General features: G+C 54.8%; 1 protein-coding gene across 1 annotated transcript in view; it reads right to left on the bottom strand.

Moving 5' to 3' along the window:
• The window catches only part of LOC137327529 (soluble guanylate cyclase 88E-like), a 127693-nt gene that overhangs the window by 36083 nt on the left and 75085 nt on the right, over positions 1–16525 (bottom strand). Inside the window, exons 5-7 of the mRNA XM_067993430.1 lie at positions 13338–13440; positions 9314–9443; positions 7245–7391 (exon numbers count right to left, since the gene is read on the bottom strand). Coding sequence (XP_067849531.1) covers positions 7245–7391; positions 9314–9443; positions 13338–13440 — 380 coding nt within the window. The remainder of the gene's footprint in view (positions 1–7244; positions 7392–9313; positions 9444–13337; positions 13441–16525) is intronic.

The following is a 16525-nucleotide window of genomic DNA, read 5'->3' as shown; positions in this document are numbered from 1 at the left end:
TGTCCATCCCTCTCTCCCTGTACCTCTTTCACAATCCCTCTCTCTCACCGTCTATCTCTCTCTCTGTCCCTTTCTCTCTGTCCATCTCTCTCTCTGTCCCACTCTCTCTCTCTGTCCCTTTCTCTCTGTCCATCTCTCTCTCTGTCCCACTCTCTCTCTCTGTCTCTCTCTCCCTTCACTGTGTCTCTCTCCGTCCTCATTTCTCGGTGTGTCTCTGGTATGGGGTGCAGGCGATCAGTGTCGGGGTACGGGCGATCAGTGTCGGGGTACGGGCGGTCAGTGTCGGGGTACAGGCGGTCAGTGTCGGGGTACGGGCGGTCAGTGTCGGGGTACGGGCGATCAGTGTCGGGGTACGGGCGGTCAGTGTCGGGGTACGGGCGGTCAGTGTCGGGGTACGGGCGATCAGTGTCGGGGTACGGGTGATCAGTGTCGGGGTACGGGCGGTCAGTGTCGGGGTACGGGCGGTCAGTGTCGGGGTACGGGCGCTCAGTGTCGGGGTACGGGCGATCAGTGTCGGGGTACGGACGATCAGTGTGGGGGTACGGGCGATCAGTGTCGGGGTACGAGCGGTCAGTGTCGGGGTACGGGCGGTCAGTGTCGGGGTACGGGCGGTCAGTGTCGGGGTACGGGCGGTCAGTGTCGGGGTACGGGCGGTCAGTGTCGGGGTACGGGCGGTCAGTGTCGGGGTACGGGCGATCAGTGTCGGGGTACGGGTGATCAGTGTCGGGGTACGGGCGATCAGTGTCGGGGTACGGGCGATCAGTGTCGGGGTACGGGCGGTCAGTGTCGGGGTACGGGCGGTCAGTGTCGGGGTACGGGCGCTCAGTGTCGGGGTACGGGCGATCAGTGTCGGGGTACGGGCGATTAGTGTCGGGGTACGGGCGATCAGTGTGGGGGTACGGGCGATCAGTGTCGGGGTACGGGCGGTCAGTGTCGGGGTACGGGCGGTCAGTGTCGGGGTACGGACGATCAGTGTGGGGGTACGGGCGATCAGTGTCGGGGCACGAGCGGTCAGTGTCGGGGTACGGGCGGTCAGTGTCGGGGTACGGGCGGTCAGTGTCGGGGTACGGGCGATCAGAGTTTGGGTACGGGTGATCAGTGTTGGGGTACGGGCGATCAGTGTCGGGGTACGGGCGATCAGTGTTGGGGTACGGGCGATCAGTGTTGGGGTACGGGCGATCAGTGTTGGGGTACGGGCGGTCAGTGTTGGGGTACGGGCGATCAGTGTCGTGGTACGGGCGATCAGAGTTTGGGTACGGGCGAGCAGTGTTGGAGTACGGGACACCAATTTTGGGGTACGGGCGATCAGAGTTTGGGTATGGGTGGTCAGTGTTGGGGTACGGACGGACAGAGTTGGGGTACGGGTGGTCAGTGTTGGGGTACGGGAGGTCAGTGTTGGGGTACGGGAGGTCAGTGTTGGGGTACGGGAGGTCAGTGTTGGGGTACGGGAGGTCAGTGTTGGGGTACGGGAGGTGAGTGTTGGGGTACGGGTGGTCAGTGTTGGGGTACGGGTGGTCAGTGTTGGGGTACGGACGGACAGAGTCGGGTACGGGAGGTCACTGTTGGGGTACGGGTGGTCAGTGTTGGGGTACGGACGGACAGAGTTGGGGTACGGGAGGTCAGTGTTGGGGTACGGACGGTCAGAGTTGGGGTACCGACGATCAGTGTTGGGGTACGGGCGATCAGTTTTGCAGTACGGGCCACCAATTTTGGGGTACGGGCGAGCAGTGTTGGGGTACGGGTGATCAGAGTTCGGAACATAGGAACATAGGAACAGGAGTAGGCCATTCAGCCCCTCGTGCCTGCTCCGCCATTTGATAAGATCATGGCTGATCTGTGATCTAACTCCATATACCTGCCTTTGGCCCATATCCCTTAATACCTTTGGTTGCCAAAAAGCTATCTATCTCAGATTTAAATTTAGAAATTGAGCTCGTATCAATTGCCGTTTGCGGAAGAGAGTTCCAAACTTCTACCACCCTTTGTGTGTAGAAATGTTTTCTAATCTCACTCCTGAAAGGTCTGGCTCTAATTTTTAGACTGTGCCCCCTACTCCTAGAATCCCCAACCAGCAGAAATAGTTTCTCTCCATCCACCCTATCTGTTCCCCTTAATACCTTATAAACTTCGATCAGATCACCCCTTAACCAACGAAACTCTAGAGAATACAACCCCAATTTGTGTAATCTCTCCTCGTAACTTAACCCTTGAAGTCCGGGTATCATTCTAGTAAACCTACGCTGTACTCCCTCCAAGGTCAGTGTTGGGGTACGGGAGGTCAGTGTTGGGGTACGGGAGGTCAGTGTTGGGGTACGGGAGGTCAGTGTTGGGGTACGGGAGGTCAGTGTTGGGGTACGGGAGGTCAGTGTTGGGGTACGGGTGGTCAGTGTTGGGGTACGGGCGGTCAGTGTTGGGGTACGGACGGACAGAGTTGGGGTACGGGTGGTCAGTGTTGGGGTACGGGAGGTCAGTGTTGGGGTACGGGAGGTCAGTGTTGGGGTACGGGAGGTCAGTGTTGGGGTACGAGCGGTCAGTGTTGGGGTACGGGAGGTCAGTGTTGGGGTACGGGAGGTCAGTGTTGGGGTACGGGCGGTCAGTGTTGGGGTACGATCGATCAGTATTGGCAAACGGGTGATCAGAGTTTGGGTATGGGCGATCAGTGTTGGGTACGGGCGAGCAGTTTTGCAGTACGGGCCACCAATTTTGGGGTACGGGTGAGCAGTATTGGGGTACAGGCGATCAGAGTTTGGGTACGGGCAAGCAGTGTTGGGGTACGGACGAGCAGTTTTGCAGTACAGGCCAGCAATTTTGGGGTACGAGCGATCTGTGTTGGGGTATGGGCGATTGAGTTTGGGTACGGGCGATCAGAGTTCGGAACATAGGAACAGGAGTAGGCCATTCAGCCCCTCGTGCCTGCTCCGCCATTTGATAAGATCATGGCTGATCTGTGATCTAGCTCCATATACCTGCCTTTGGCCCATATCCCTTAATACCTTTGGTTGCCAAAAAGCTATCTATCGCAGATTTAAATTTAGCAATTGAGCTCGTATCAATTGCTGTTTGCGGAAGAGAGTTCCAAACTTCTACCACCCTTTGTGTGTAGAAATGTTTTCTAATCTCGCTCCTGAAGGGTCTGGCTCTAATTTTTAGACTGTGCCCCCTACTCCTAGAATCCCCAACCAGCGGAAATAGTTTCTCTCTATCCACCCTATCTGTTCCCCTTAATATCTTATAAACTTCGATCAGATCACCCCTTAACCTTCGAAACTCCAGAGAATACAACCCCAATTTGTGTAATCTCTCCTCGTAACTTAACCCTTGAAGTCCGGGTATCATTCTAGTAAACCTACGCTGCACTCCCTCCAATGCCAATGTTGGGGTACGGGCGGTCAGTGTTGGGTTACGGGCGATCAGTGTCGGAGTACGGGCGATCAGTGTCGGGGTACGGGCGATCAGAGTTGGGGTACGGGCGGTCAGTGTTGGGGTACGGGCGATCAGTGTTGGGGTACGGTCGATCAGTGTTGGGGTACGGACGGTCAGTGTTGGGGTACGGGTGGTCAGTGTTGGGGTACGGGCCACCAATTTTGGGGTACGGGCGGTCAGTGTCGGGGTACGGGCGATCAGTGTTGGGGTACGGGCGGTCAGTGTTGGGGTACAGGTGATCAGTGTTGGGGTACGGGCGGTCAGTGTTGGGGTACCGACGGTCAGTGATGGGGTACAGGTGATCAGTGTTGGGGTACGGGCGGTCAGTGTTGGGGTACAGGTGATCAGTGTTGGGGTACGGGCGGTCAGTGTCGGGGTACGGACGGTCAGTGATGGGGTACAGGTGATCAGTGTTGGGGTACGGACGGACAGAGTTGGGGTACGGGTGGTCAGTGTTGGGGTACGGGAGGTCAGTGTTGGGGTACGGGAGGTCAGTGTTGGGGTACGGGAGGTCAGTGTTGGGGTACGGGCGGTCAGTGTTGGGGTACGATCGATCAGTATTGGCAAACGGGTGATCAGAGTTTGGGTATGGGCGATCAGTGTTGGGTACGGGCGAGCAGTTTTGCAGTACGGGCCACCAATTTTGGGGTACGGGTGAGCAGTATTGGGGTACAGGCGATCAGAGTTTGGGTACGGGCAAGCAGTGTTGGGGTACGGACGAGCAGTTTTGCAGTACAGGCCAGCAATTTTGGGGTACGAGCGATCTGTGTTGGGGTACGGGCGATTGAGTTTGGGTACGGGCGATCAGTGTTGGGGTACGGGTGATCAGAGTTCGGAACATAGGAACAGGAGTAGGCCATTCAGCCCCTCGTGCCTGCTCCGCCATTTGATAAGATCATGGCTGATCTGTGATCTAGCTCCATATACCTGCCTTTGGCCCATATCCCTTAATACCTTTGGTTGCCAAAAAGCTATCTATCGCAGATTTAAATTTAGCAATTGAGCTCGTATCAATTGCTGTTTGCGGAAGAGAGTTCCAAACTTCTACCACCCTTTGTGTGTAGAAATGTTTTCTAATCTCGCTCCTGAAGGGTCTGGCTCTAATTTTTAGACTGTGCCCCCTACTCCTAGAATCCCCAACCAGCGGAAATAGTTTCTCTCTATCCACCCTATCTGTTCCCCTTAATATCTTATAAACTTCGATCAGATCACCCCTTAACCTTCGAAACTCCAGAGAATACAACCCCAATTTGTGTAATCTCTCCTCGTAACTTAACCCTTGAAGTCCGGGTATCATTCTAGTAAACCTACGCTGCACTCCCTCCAATGCCAATGTTGGGGTACGGGCGGTCAGTGTTGGGTTACGGGCGATCAGTGTCGGAGTACGGGCGATCAGTGTCGGGGTACGGGCGATCAGAGTTGGGGTACGGGCGGTCAGTGTTGGGGTACGGGCGATCAGTGTTGGGGTACGGTCGATCAGTGTTGGGGTACGGACGGTCAGTGTTGGGGTACGGGTGGTCAGTGTTGGGGTACGGTCGATCAGTGTTGGGGTACGGACGGTCAGTGTTGGGGTACGGGTGGTCAGTGTTGGGGTACGGGCCACCAATTTTGGGGTACGGGCGGTCAGTGTCGGGGTACGGGCGATCAGTGTTGGGGTACGGGCGGTCAGTGTTGGGGTACAGGTGATCAGTGTTGGGGTACGGGCGGTCAGTGTTGGGGTACCGACGGTCAGTGATGGGGTACAGGTGATCAGTGTTGGGGTACGGGCGGTCAGTGTTGGGGTACAGGTGATCAGTGTTGGGGTACGGGCGGTCAGTGTCGGGGTACGGACGGTCAGTGATGGGGTACAGGTGATCAGTGTTGGGGTACGGACGGACAGAGTTGGGGTACGGGTGGTCAGTGTTGGGGTACGGGAGGTCAGTGTTGGGGTACGGGAGGTCAGTGTTGGGGTACGGGAGGTCAGTGTTGGGGTACGGGCGGTCAGTGTTGGGGTACGATCGATCAGTATTGGCAAACGGGTGATCAGAGTTTGGGTATGGGCGATCAGTGTTGGGTACGGGCGAGCAGTTTTGCAGTACGGGCCACCAATTTTGGGGTACGGGTGAGCAGTATTGGGGTACAGGCGATCAGAGTTTGGGTACGGGCAAGCAGTGTTGGGGTACGGACGAGCAGTTTTGCAGTACAGGCCAGCAATTTTGGGGTACGAGCGATCTGTGTTGGGGTACGGGCGATTGAGTTTGGGTACGGGCGATCAGTGTTGGGGTACGGGTGATCAGAGTTCGGAACATAGGAACAGGAGTAGGCCATTCAGCCCCTCGTGCCTGCTCCGCCATTTGATAAGATCATGGCTGATCTGTGATCTAGCTCCATATACCTGCCTTTGGCCCATATCCCTTAATACCTTTGGTTGCCAAAAAGCTATCTATCGCAGATTTAAATTTAGCAATTGAGCTCGTATCAATTGCTGTTTGCGGAAGAGAGTTCCAAACTTCTACCACCCTTTGTGTGTAGAAATGTTTTCTAATCTCGCTCCTGAAGGGTCTGGCTCTAATTTTTAGACTGTGCCCCCTACTCCTAGAATCCCCAACCAGCGGAAATAGTTTCTCTCTATCCACCCTATCTGTTCCCCTTAATATCTTATAAACTTCGATCAGATCACCCCTTAACCTTCGAAACTCCAGAGAATACAACCCCAATTTGTGTAATCTCTCCTCGTAACTTAACCCTTGAAGTCCGGGTATCATTCTAGTAAACCTACGCTGCACTCCCTCCAAGGCCAATGTTGGGGTACGGGCGGTCAGTGTTGGGTTACGGGCGATCAGTGTCGGAGTACGGGCGATCAGTGTCGGGGTACGGGCGATCAGAGTTGGGGTACGGGCGGTCAGTGTTGGGATACGGGCGATCAGTGTTGGGGTACGGTCGATCAGTGTTGGGGTACGGACGGTCAGTGTTGGGGTACGGGTGGTCAGTGTTGGGGTACGGGCCACCAATTTTGGGGTACGGGCGGTCAGTGTCGGGGTACGGGCGATCAGTGTTGGGGTACGGGCGGTCAGTGTTGGGGTACAGGTGATCAGTGTTGGGGTACGGGCGGTCAGTGTTGGGGTACCGACGGTCAGTGATGGGGTACAGGTGATCAGTGTTGGGGTACGGGCGGTCAGTGTTGGGGTACAGGTGATCAGTGTTGGGGTACGGGCGGTCAGTGTCGGGGTACGGACGGTCAGTGATGGGGTACAGGTGATCAGTGTTGGGGTACGGGCGGTCAGTGTTGGGGTACAGGTGATCAGTGTTGGGGTACAGGTGATCAGTGTTGGGGTACGGGCGGTCAGTGTTGGGGTACGGGAGGTCAGTGTTGGGGTACGGACGGTCAGTGATGGGGTACGGGCGGTCAGTGTTGGGGTACGGGCGGTCAGTGATGGGGTACAGGTGATCAGTGTTGGGGTACGGGCAGTCAGTGTTGGGGTACAGGTGATCAGTGTTGGGGTACGGGCGGTCAGTGTTAGAGTACGGGCGGTCAGTGTTAGAGTACGGGCGGTCAGTGTTAGGGTACGGGCGGTCAGTTTTTGGCTATGGGCGGTCAGTTTTTGGGTACGGGCGGTCAGTTTTTGGGTACGGGCGGTCAGTTTTTGGGTACGGGCGGTCAGTGATGGGGTACGGGCGGTCAGTTTTTGGGTACGGGCGGTCAGTTTTTGGGTACGGGCGGTCAGTGATGGGCAGTAATGGATTGTGTCAGGGCCGAGCTGAGTGTTGGGCGATGGATGTTAAATTCTAAAACATCTGGATGGTGTGTGTTTTGTGGGGTGATCCTGGTAACTGAGACCGACCTCACAGGTGTTGACTGAAGGCACTCCTTTCCGGAGACTCTTTGCGACGGGTTTTGGAATCATCCGGTACAGGAGCTCGTCCGTCTTCTTCATCTCGTAATCCAACATCTTCATCGTCTCTTCCAGTTTGGTGGATTTTTTCTTTTCCTAAAATGAAAAAGAGAAGTTGAAACAAGAGAGTCCCCGTACAGGACAAAAGGTACATACACACTCACCCTAACACACACCCTCACACACACCCTCACACTCACCCTCATACACACCCTCACACACACCCTCACACTCACCCTCACACACACCCTCACACACACCCTCATACACACCCTCACACACACCCTCACACACACCCTCACACACACCCTAACACACACCCTCACACACACCCTCACACTCACCCTCACACACACCCTCATACACACCCTCACACACACCCTCACACTCACCCTCATACACACCCTCACACACACCCTCACACTCACCCTCACACACACCCTCACACACACCCTCATACACACCCTCACACTCACCCTCACACACACCCTCACACTCACCCTCACACACACCCTCACACTCACCCTCACACACACCCTCACACTCACCCTCACACACACCCTCACACACACCCTCACACTTACCCTCACACACACCCTCACACACACCATAAACACACACCCTCACACTCACCCTCACACGCACCATAAACACACACCCTCACACACACCCTCACACACACCATAAACACACACCCTCACACTCACCCTCACACACACCCTCACACACACCATAAACACACACCCTCACACACACCATAAACACACACCCTCACACACACACTCACACACACCATAAACACACACCCTCACACTCACCCTCACACACACCCTCACACACACCCTCACACTCACCCTCACACACACCCTCATACACACCCTCACACACACCCTCACACTCACCCTCATACACACCCTCACACACACCCTCACACTCACCCTCACACACACCCTCACACACACCCTCATACACACCCTCACACTCACCCTCACACACACCCTCACACTCACCCTCACACACACCCTCACACTCACCCTCACACACACCCTCACACTCACCCTCACACACACCCTCACACTCACCCTCACACACACCCTCACACACACCCTCACACTTACCCTCACACACACCCTCACACACACCATAAACACACACCCTCACACTCACCCTCACACGCACCATAAACACACACCCTCACACACACCCTCACACACACCATAAACACACACCCTCACACTCACCCTCACACACACCCTCACACACACCATAAACACACACCCTCACACACACCATAAACACACACCCTCACACACACACTCACACACACCATAAACACACACCCTCACACTCACCCTCACACACACCCTCACACACACCCTCACACTCACCCTCACACACACCCTCACACTCACCCTCACACACACCCTCACACTCACCCTCACACACACCCTCACACACACTCTCACACACACCCTCACACTCACCCTCACACACACCCTCACACACACCCTCACACTCACCCTCACACACACCATAAACACACACCCTCACACACACCCTCACACACACCATAAACACACACCCTCACACTCACCCTCACACACACCCTCACACTCACCCTCACACACACCCTCACACTCACCCTCACACACACCTTCACACTCACCCTCACACACACCCTCACACACACCCTCACACTCACCCTCACACACACCATAAACACACACCCTCACACACACCCTCACACACACCATAAACACTCACCCTCACACACACCCTCACACACACCCTCATACTCACCCTCACACACACACCCTCACACACACACCCTCACACTCACCCTCACACACACCCTCACACACACACCCCCACCCTCACACACCCCCTCACACCCCCACCCTCACACACCCCCTCACACACACACACCCCCTCACACACCCCCTCACACACACACCCCCACCCTCACACACCCCCTCACACCCCCTCACACACACACACAGCCCCCACTCAGTCCCCACCTGTATAAGAGCATGTTTCAGTTCCTCGGACTGCTGGGTTCCGGCTAGAACCAGATCACGGCTGGAGTCGTGCATACTCAGGTCATTGATGTACAAACCCGTCTTAAACATGACTCGCAGACTCTCCATCCTGCAACATCGAGCCCAGAGTCATTACTGTCACCGCACCGTACTTCACCGTAACCGCAGACCCTCACCGCCCACCCGTCACCCCCTCCCCATAACCACAGCCCCCCGTCCTGTATCTCACCGCCCTGTATCTCACCGCCCTGTATCTCACCGCCGCGTATCTCACTGTCCTGTATCTCACCGCCCTGTATCTCACCGTCCTGTATCTCACCGCTCTGTATCTCACCGTCCTGTATCGCACCGTCCTGTATCTCACCGCCCTGTATCTCACCGCCCTGTATCTCACCGCTCTGTATCTCACTGTCCTGTATCGCACCGCCCTGTATCTCACCGCCCTGTATCTCACCGTCCTGTATCTCACCGCCCTGTATCTCACCGTCCTGTATCTCACCGCTCTGTATCTCACCGCCCTGTATCTCACCGTCCTGTATCGCACCGCCCTGTATCTCACCGTCCTGTATCTCACCGCTCTGTATCTCACCGTCCTGTATCGCACCGCCCTGTATCTCACCGCCCTGTATCTCACCGTCCTGTATCTCACCGCCCTGTATCTCACCGCCGCGTATCTCACTGTCCTGTATCTCACCGTCCTGTATCTCACCGCCCTGTATCTCACCGTCCTGTACCTCACCGCCGCGTATCTCACCGCCCTGTATCTCACCGCCCTGTATCGCACCGCCCTGTATCTCACCGCCGCGTATCTCACCGCCCTGTATCTCACCGCCCTGTATCTCACCGCCCTGTATCTCACCGCCGCGTATCTCACTGTCCTGTATCTCACCGTCCTGTATCTCACCGCCCTGTATCTCACCGCCCTGTATCTCACCGCCCAGTATCTCACTGTCCTGTATCTCACCGCCCTGTATCTCACCGTCCTGTATCTCACCGCTCTGTATCTCACCGCCCTGTATCTCACCGTCCTGTATCTCACCGCCCTGTATCTCACCGCCGCGTATCTCACAGTCCTGTATCTCACCGCCCTGTATCTCACCGCCGCGTATCTCACTGTCCTGTATCTCACCGTCCTGTATCTCACCGCCCTGTATCTCACCGCCGCGTATCTCACTGTCCTGTATCTCACCGCCCTGTATCTCACTGTCCTGTATCTCACCGCCCTGTATCTCACCGTCCTGTATCTCACCGCCCTGTATCTCACCGCCGCGTATCTCACTGTCCTGTATCTCACCGTCCTGTATCTCACCGCCCTGTATCTCACCGTCCTGTATCTCACCGCCGCGTATCTCACCGCCCTGTATCTCACCGCCCTGTATCGCACCGCCCTGTATCTCACCGCCGCGTATCTCACCGCCCTGTATCTCACCGCCCTGTATCTCACCGCCCTGTATCTCACCGCCCTGTATCTCACCGCCGCGTATCTCACTGTCCTGTATCTCACCGTCCTGTATCTCACCGCCCTGTATCTCACCGCCCTGTATCTCACCGCCGCGTATCTCACTGTCCTGTATCTCACCGCCCTGCATCTCACCGTCCTGTATCTCACCGCTCTGTATCTCACCGCCCTGTATCTCACCGTCCTGTATCTCACCGCCGCGTATCTCACTGTCCTGTATCTCACCGCCCTGTATCTCACAGTCCTGTATCTCACCGCCCTGTATCTCACCGCCGCGTATCTCACTGTCCTGTATCTCACCGTCCTGTATCTCACCGCCCTGTATCTCACCGTCCTGTATCTCACCGCCGCGTATCTCACCGCCCTGTATCTCACCGCCCTGTATCGCACCGCCCTGTATCGCACCGCCCTGTATCGCACCGCCCTGTATCTCACCGCCGCGTATCTCACCGCCCTGTATCTCACCGCCCTGTATCGCACCGCCCTGTATCTCACCGCCCTGTATCGCACCGCCCTGTATCTCACCGCCCTGTATCGCACCGCCCTGTATCTCACCGCCCTGTATCTCACCGCCGCGTATCTCACCGCCCTGTATCTCACCGCTCTGTATCTCACCGCCATGTATCTCACCGCCCTGTATCTCACCGCCCTGTATCTCACCGCCGCGTATCTCACCGCCCTGTATCTCACCGCCCTGTATCTCACCGCCGAGTATCTCACCGCCCTGTATCGTATCGCCGCGTATCGCACCGCCCTGTATCTCACCGCCGAGTATCTCGCCGCCCTGTATCTCACCGCCCTGTATCGTATCGCCGCGTATCTCACCGCCCTGTATCTCACCGCCTTGTATCTCACCGCCTTGTATCTCACCGCCCAGTATCTCACCGCCCAGTATCTCACCGCCCTGTATCTCACCGCCCTGTATCTCACCGCCCTGTATCTCACCGCCTTGTATCTCACCGCCCTGTATCTCACCGCCCTGTATCTCACCGCCCAGTATCTCACCGCCCTGTATTGCATCGCTGCATATCTCACCGCCCTGTATCTCACCGCCCTGTATCTCACCGCCCAGTATCTCACCGCCCTGTATCTCACCGCCCAGTATCTCACCGCCCTGTATCTCACCGCCCTGTATCGCACCGCCCTGTATCGCACCGCCCTGTATCTCACCGCCCTGTATCGCACCGCCCTGTATCGCACCGCCCTGTATCTCACCGCCGCGTATCTCACCGCCCTGTATCTCACCGCCCTGTATCGCACCGCCCTGTATCTCACCGCCCTGTATCGCACCGCCCTGTATCTCACCGCCCTGTATCGCACCGCCCTGTATCTCACCGCCCTGTATCTCACCGCCGCGTATCTCACCGCCCTGTATCTCACCGCTCTGTATCTCACCGCCCTGTATCTCACCGCCCTGTATCTCACCGCCCTGTATCTCACTGCCGCGTATCTCACCGCCCTGTATCTCACCGCCCTGTATCTCACCGCCCTGTATCTCACCGCCGAGTATCTCACCGCCCTGTATCGTATCGCCGCGTATCGCACCGCCCTGTATCTCACCGCCGAGTATCTCACCGCTCTGTATCTCGCCGCCCTGTATCTCACCGCCCTGTATCGTATCGCCGCGTATCTCACCGCCCTGTATCTCACCGCCTTGTATCTCACCGCCCTGTATCTCACCGCCCAGTATCTCACCGCCCTGTATCTAACCGCCCTGTATCTCACCGCCCTGTATCTCACCGCCCAGTATCTTACCGCCCAGTATCTCACCGCCCTGTATCTCACCGCCTTGTATCTCACCGCCCTGTATCTCACCGCCTTGTATCTCACCGCCCTGTATCTCACCGCCCTGTATCTCACCGCCCAGTATCTCACCGCCTTGTATCTCACCGCCCTGTATCTCACCGCCTTGTATCTCACCGCCCTGTATCTCACCGCCCTGTATCTCACCGCCTTGTATCTCACCGCCCTGTATCTCACCGCCCTGTATCTCACCGCCTTGTATCTCACCGCCCAGTATCTCACCGCCCTGTATCTCACCGCCCAGTATCTCACCGCCCTGTATCTCACCGCCCTGTATCTCACCGCCCAGTATCTCACCGCCCTGTATCGCATCGCTGCATATCTCACCGCCTTGTATCTCGCCGCCCAGTATCTCACCGCACTATATCTTACTGCTACGTATCACCCCGCCCTCTAGCCCCCACCCTCCGTCACACCGCCCTCCGTCACACTGCCCTCCGTCACACCGCCCTCCGTCACACCGCCCTCCGTCTCCCCGCCCTCCGTCACACCGCCCTCCGTCACACCGCCCTCCGTCTCCCCGCCCTCCGTCTCCCCGCCCTCCGTCTCCCCGCCCTCCGTCACACCGCCCTCCGTCTCCCCGCCCTCCGTCTCCCCGCCCTCCGTCTCCCCGCCCTCCGTCACACCGCCCTCCGTCTCCCCGCCCTCCGTCTCCCCGCCCTCCGTCTCCCCGCCCTCCGTCTCCCCGCCCTCTATCACACTGCCCTCAATAACACCGCCCTCTATCACACCATATCTTACACTGGTGTTCCTAGGAAGATGATGGATTCCCATTCCGGCATGAATCGCATCTGTCCCTTCAATCTCAGAGACTGACTCTCCATCGTACTCGAACTCTTTCCATCTGCAACAGATACAATCAGTCTCACTGCTCACCCCGTCATCTCTGTATCTAACCCGTACTGTGCCTGCCCTGTGTGTGTTTGATGGGACAGTGTAGAGGGAGCTTTACTCTGTATCTAACCCGTGCTGTGCCTGCCCTGGGAGTGTTTGATGGGACAGTGTAGAGGGAGCTTTACTCTGTATCTAACCCGTGCTGTGCCTGCCCTGTGTGTTTTTGATGGGACAGTGTGTAGAATCATAGAATCATAGAAACATGGAATGGTTACAGCACAGAAGGAGGCCATTTGATCCTTTGAACCCATGTACGAGCTATCCAATTAATCCCAAACCCCTCATCTTCCCCTGTAGCACTGCAATTTTTTTTTTACCTTCAAGTATTTATCCAGTTCCCTTTTGAAGCCCATGATTGAATCTGCCTCCACCACCCCCTCGGGCAGTGCATTCCAGATCATAACCACTCGCTGGGTAAAAAAGATTTCCCTCATGTCACCTTTGGTTCTTTTGCCGATCACCTTAAATCTATGTCCTCTGGTTCTTGACCCTTCCACCAATGGGAACAGTTTCACTTTATTTACTTTATCTGAATGATTCCTGATTTTAAACACTTCAATTGCCTTATCATCTCCTCTTAACCTCCTCTGCTCTGAGGAGAACAACCCCAGCTTCTCCAGTCTATCCACATAACTGAAGTCCCTCATCCCTGGAACCATTCTAGTAAATCTTTTCTGCACCTTCTCTAAGGCCTTCACATTCTTCACAAGTGCGGTGCCTGGAAGGCAGCTCACCACCACCTTCTCAAGGGCAGTTAGGGATGGGCAATAAAGGCTGTCCTTGCCAGTGACGCCCACATCTCATGAATGAATTTTTAAAAATTGGACACAACACTCCAGCTGTGGCCGAACCAGTGTTTTATAAAGGTTCATCATAACTTCCTTGCTTTTGTACTCTATGCCTCTATTTATAAAGCCCAGGATCCCATATGCCGTTTTAACCACTTTCTCAACGTGTCCTGCCAAAGATTTGTGCACATATACCTCAGATCTCTCTGTTCTTGTACCCCTTTTAGAGTTGTACCCTTTAGTTTATAATGCCTCTCCTCGTTCTTCCTGCCAAAATATATCACTTCACACTTTTCTGCGTTAAATTTCATCTGCCACGTGTCTGCCCATCCCACCAGCCTGTCTATATCCTCTTGACGTCTACTAGCTAGTTTTTTGACAAGGCCCCACATGGCAGACTGGTCAGTAAAGTAAAAGCCCATAGGATCCAATGGAAAGTGGCAAGTTGGATCCAAAATTGACTCAGTGGCAGGAAGCAAAGGGGAATGGTCGACGGGTGTTTTTGTGACTGGAAGGCTGTTTCCAGTGGGGTTTCGCAGGGCTCAGTACTGGGTCCCTTGCTTCTTGTGGTATATATTAATGATTTAGACTTGACTGTGGGGGGCATGATTGAGAAGTTTGCAGATGATACAAAAATTGGCCATGTGGTTGATAGTGAGGAGGAAAGCTGTAGACTGCAGGAAGATATCAATGGACTGGTCAGGTGGGCAGAAAAGTGACAAATGGAATTCAATCCAGAGACGTGTGAGGTAATGCATTTGGGGAGGGCAAACAAGGCAAGGGAGTACACAATAAATGGGAGGATACTGAGAGGTGTAGAGGAAGTGAGGGACCTTGGAGTGCATGTCCACAGATCCCTGAAGGTAGCAGGACAGGTAGATAAGATGGTTAAAAAAGCATACGGGATACTTTCCTTTATTAGCCGAGGCATAGAATATAAAAACAGGGAGGTTATGCTAGAACTGTATAAAACATTGGTTAGGTCACAACTTGAGGACTGTGTACAGTTCTGGTCACCACATTACAGGAAAGATGCAATTGCACGAGAGAGGGTGCAGAGGAGATTTACAAGGATGTTGCCAGGACTGGAGAATTTTATCTATTAGAAAAGATTGGATAGGCTGGGGTTGTTTTCGTTGGAGCAGAGGAGGCTGAGGGGAGATTTAATTGAGGTGTACAAAATTATGAGGGGACTAGATAGAGTGGATAGGAAGGACTTATTTCCCTTAGCAGAGGGGTCAGTGACCAGAGGGCATAGATTTAAAGTAATTGGTGGAAAGTAGAGGGGAGCTGAGGAGAATTTTTTTTCCCCAGAGGGTGGTGGGGGTCTGGAACTCACTGCCTGAGAGGGTGGTAGAGGCAGAAACCCTCAACTCATTTAAAAAGTACCTGGATGTGCACCTGAAGTGCCGTAACCTACAGGGATAGGGACCAAGTGCTGGAAAGTGGGATTAGGCTGGGTGGCTCTTTTTGGCCAGCACGGTCACGATGGGCTGAATGGCCTCCTTCTGCACCATAAATTTCGATGATTCTATATCACTATCCTCCTCACTGTTCACTACATTTTCTGTCATCTGCAAATTTTGAAATTGTGCCCTGTACACCCAAGTCCAAGTCATTAATATATATCAAGAAAAGCAGTGGTCCCAGCACCGACCCCTGGGGAACACCACTGTACACCTCCCTCCAGTCCGAAAAACAACCGTTCACCACTACTCTCTGTTTCCTGTCACTGAGACAATTTCCTATTCATGCTGCCACTGCCCCTTTTATTCCATGGGATTCAACTTTGCTGACAAGCCTATTATGTGTCACTTTATCAAAAGCCTTTTGAAAGTCCATATACACCACATCAACCGCATTGCCCTCATCGACCCTCTCTGTTACCTCATCAAAAAACTCAATCAAGTTAGTTAAACACGATTTGCCTTTAACAAATCCGTGCTGGCTTTCCTTTATTAATCCACACTTGTCCAAGTGAATGTTAATTCTGTCCCGGATTATTGTTTCCAGAAGTTTCCCCACCACCGAGATTAAACTGATTGGCCTGTAGTTGCTGGGTTTATCCTTACACCCATTTTACAATTCTCCAGTCCTCTGGCACCACCCCCATATCTAAGGATGTTTGGAAGATTATGGCCAGTACCTCCGCAATTTCCACCCTTACTTCCCTCAGCAACCTAGGATGCATCCCATCCGGACCGGGTGACCTATCTACTTAAATACAGCCAGCCTTTCTAGTACGAA

The sequence above is a fragment of the Heptranchias perlo genome, chromosome 11 (genome assembly GCF_035084215.1).
Source record: "Heptranchias perlo isolate sHepPer1 chromosome 11, sHepPer1.hap1, whole genome shotgun sequence".
Lineage (NCBI taxonomy): Eukaryota > Metazoa > Chordata > Chondrichthyes > Hexanchiformes > Hexanchidae > Heptranchias > Heptranchias perlo.
This window is presented reverse-complemented; position numbering and strand designations above follow the sequence as displayed.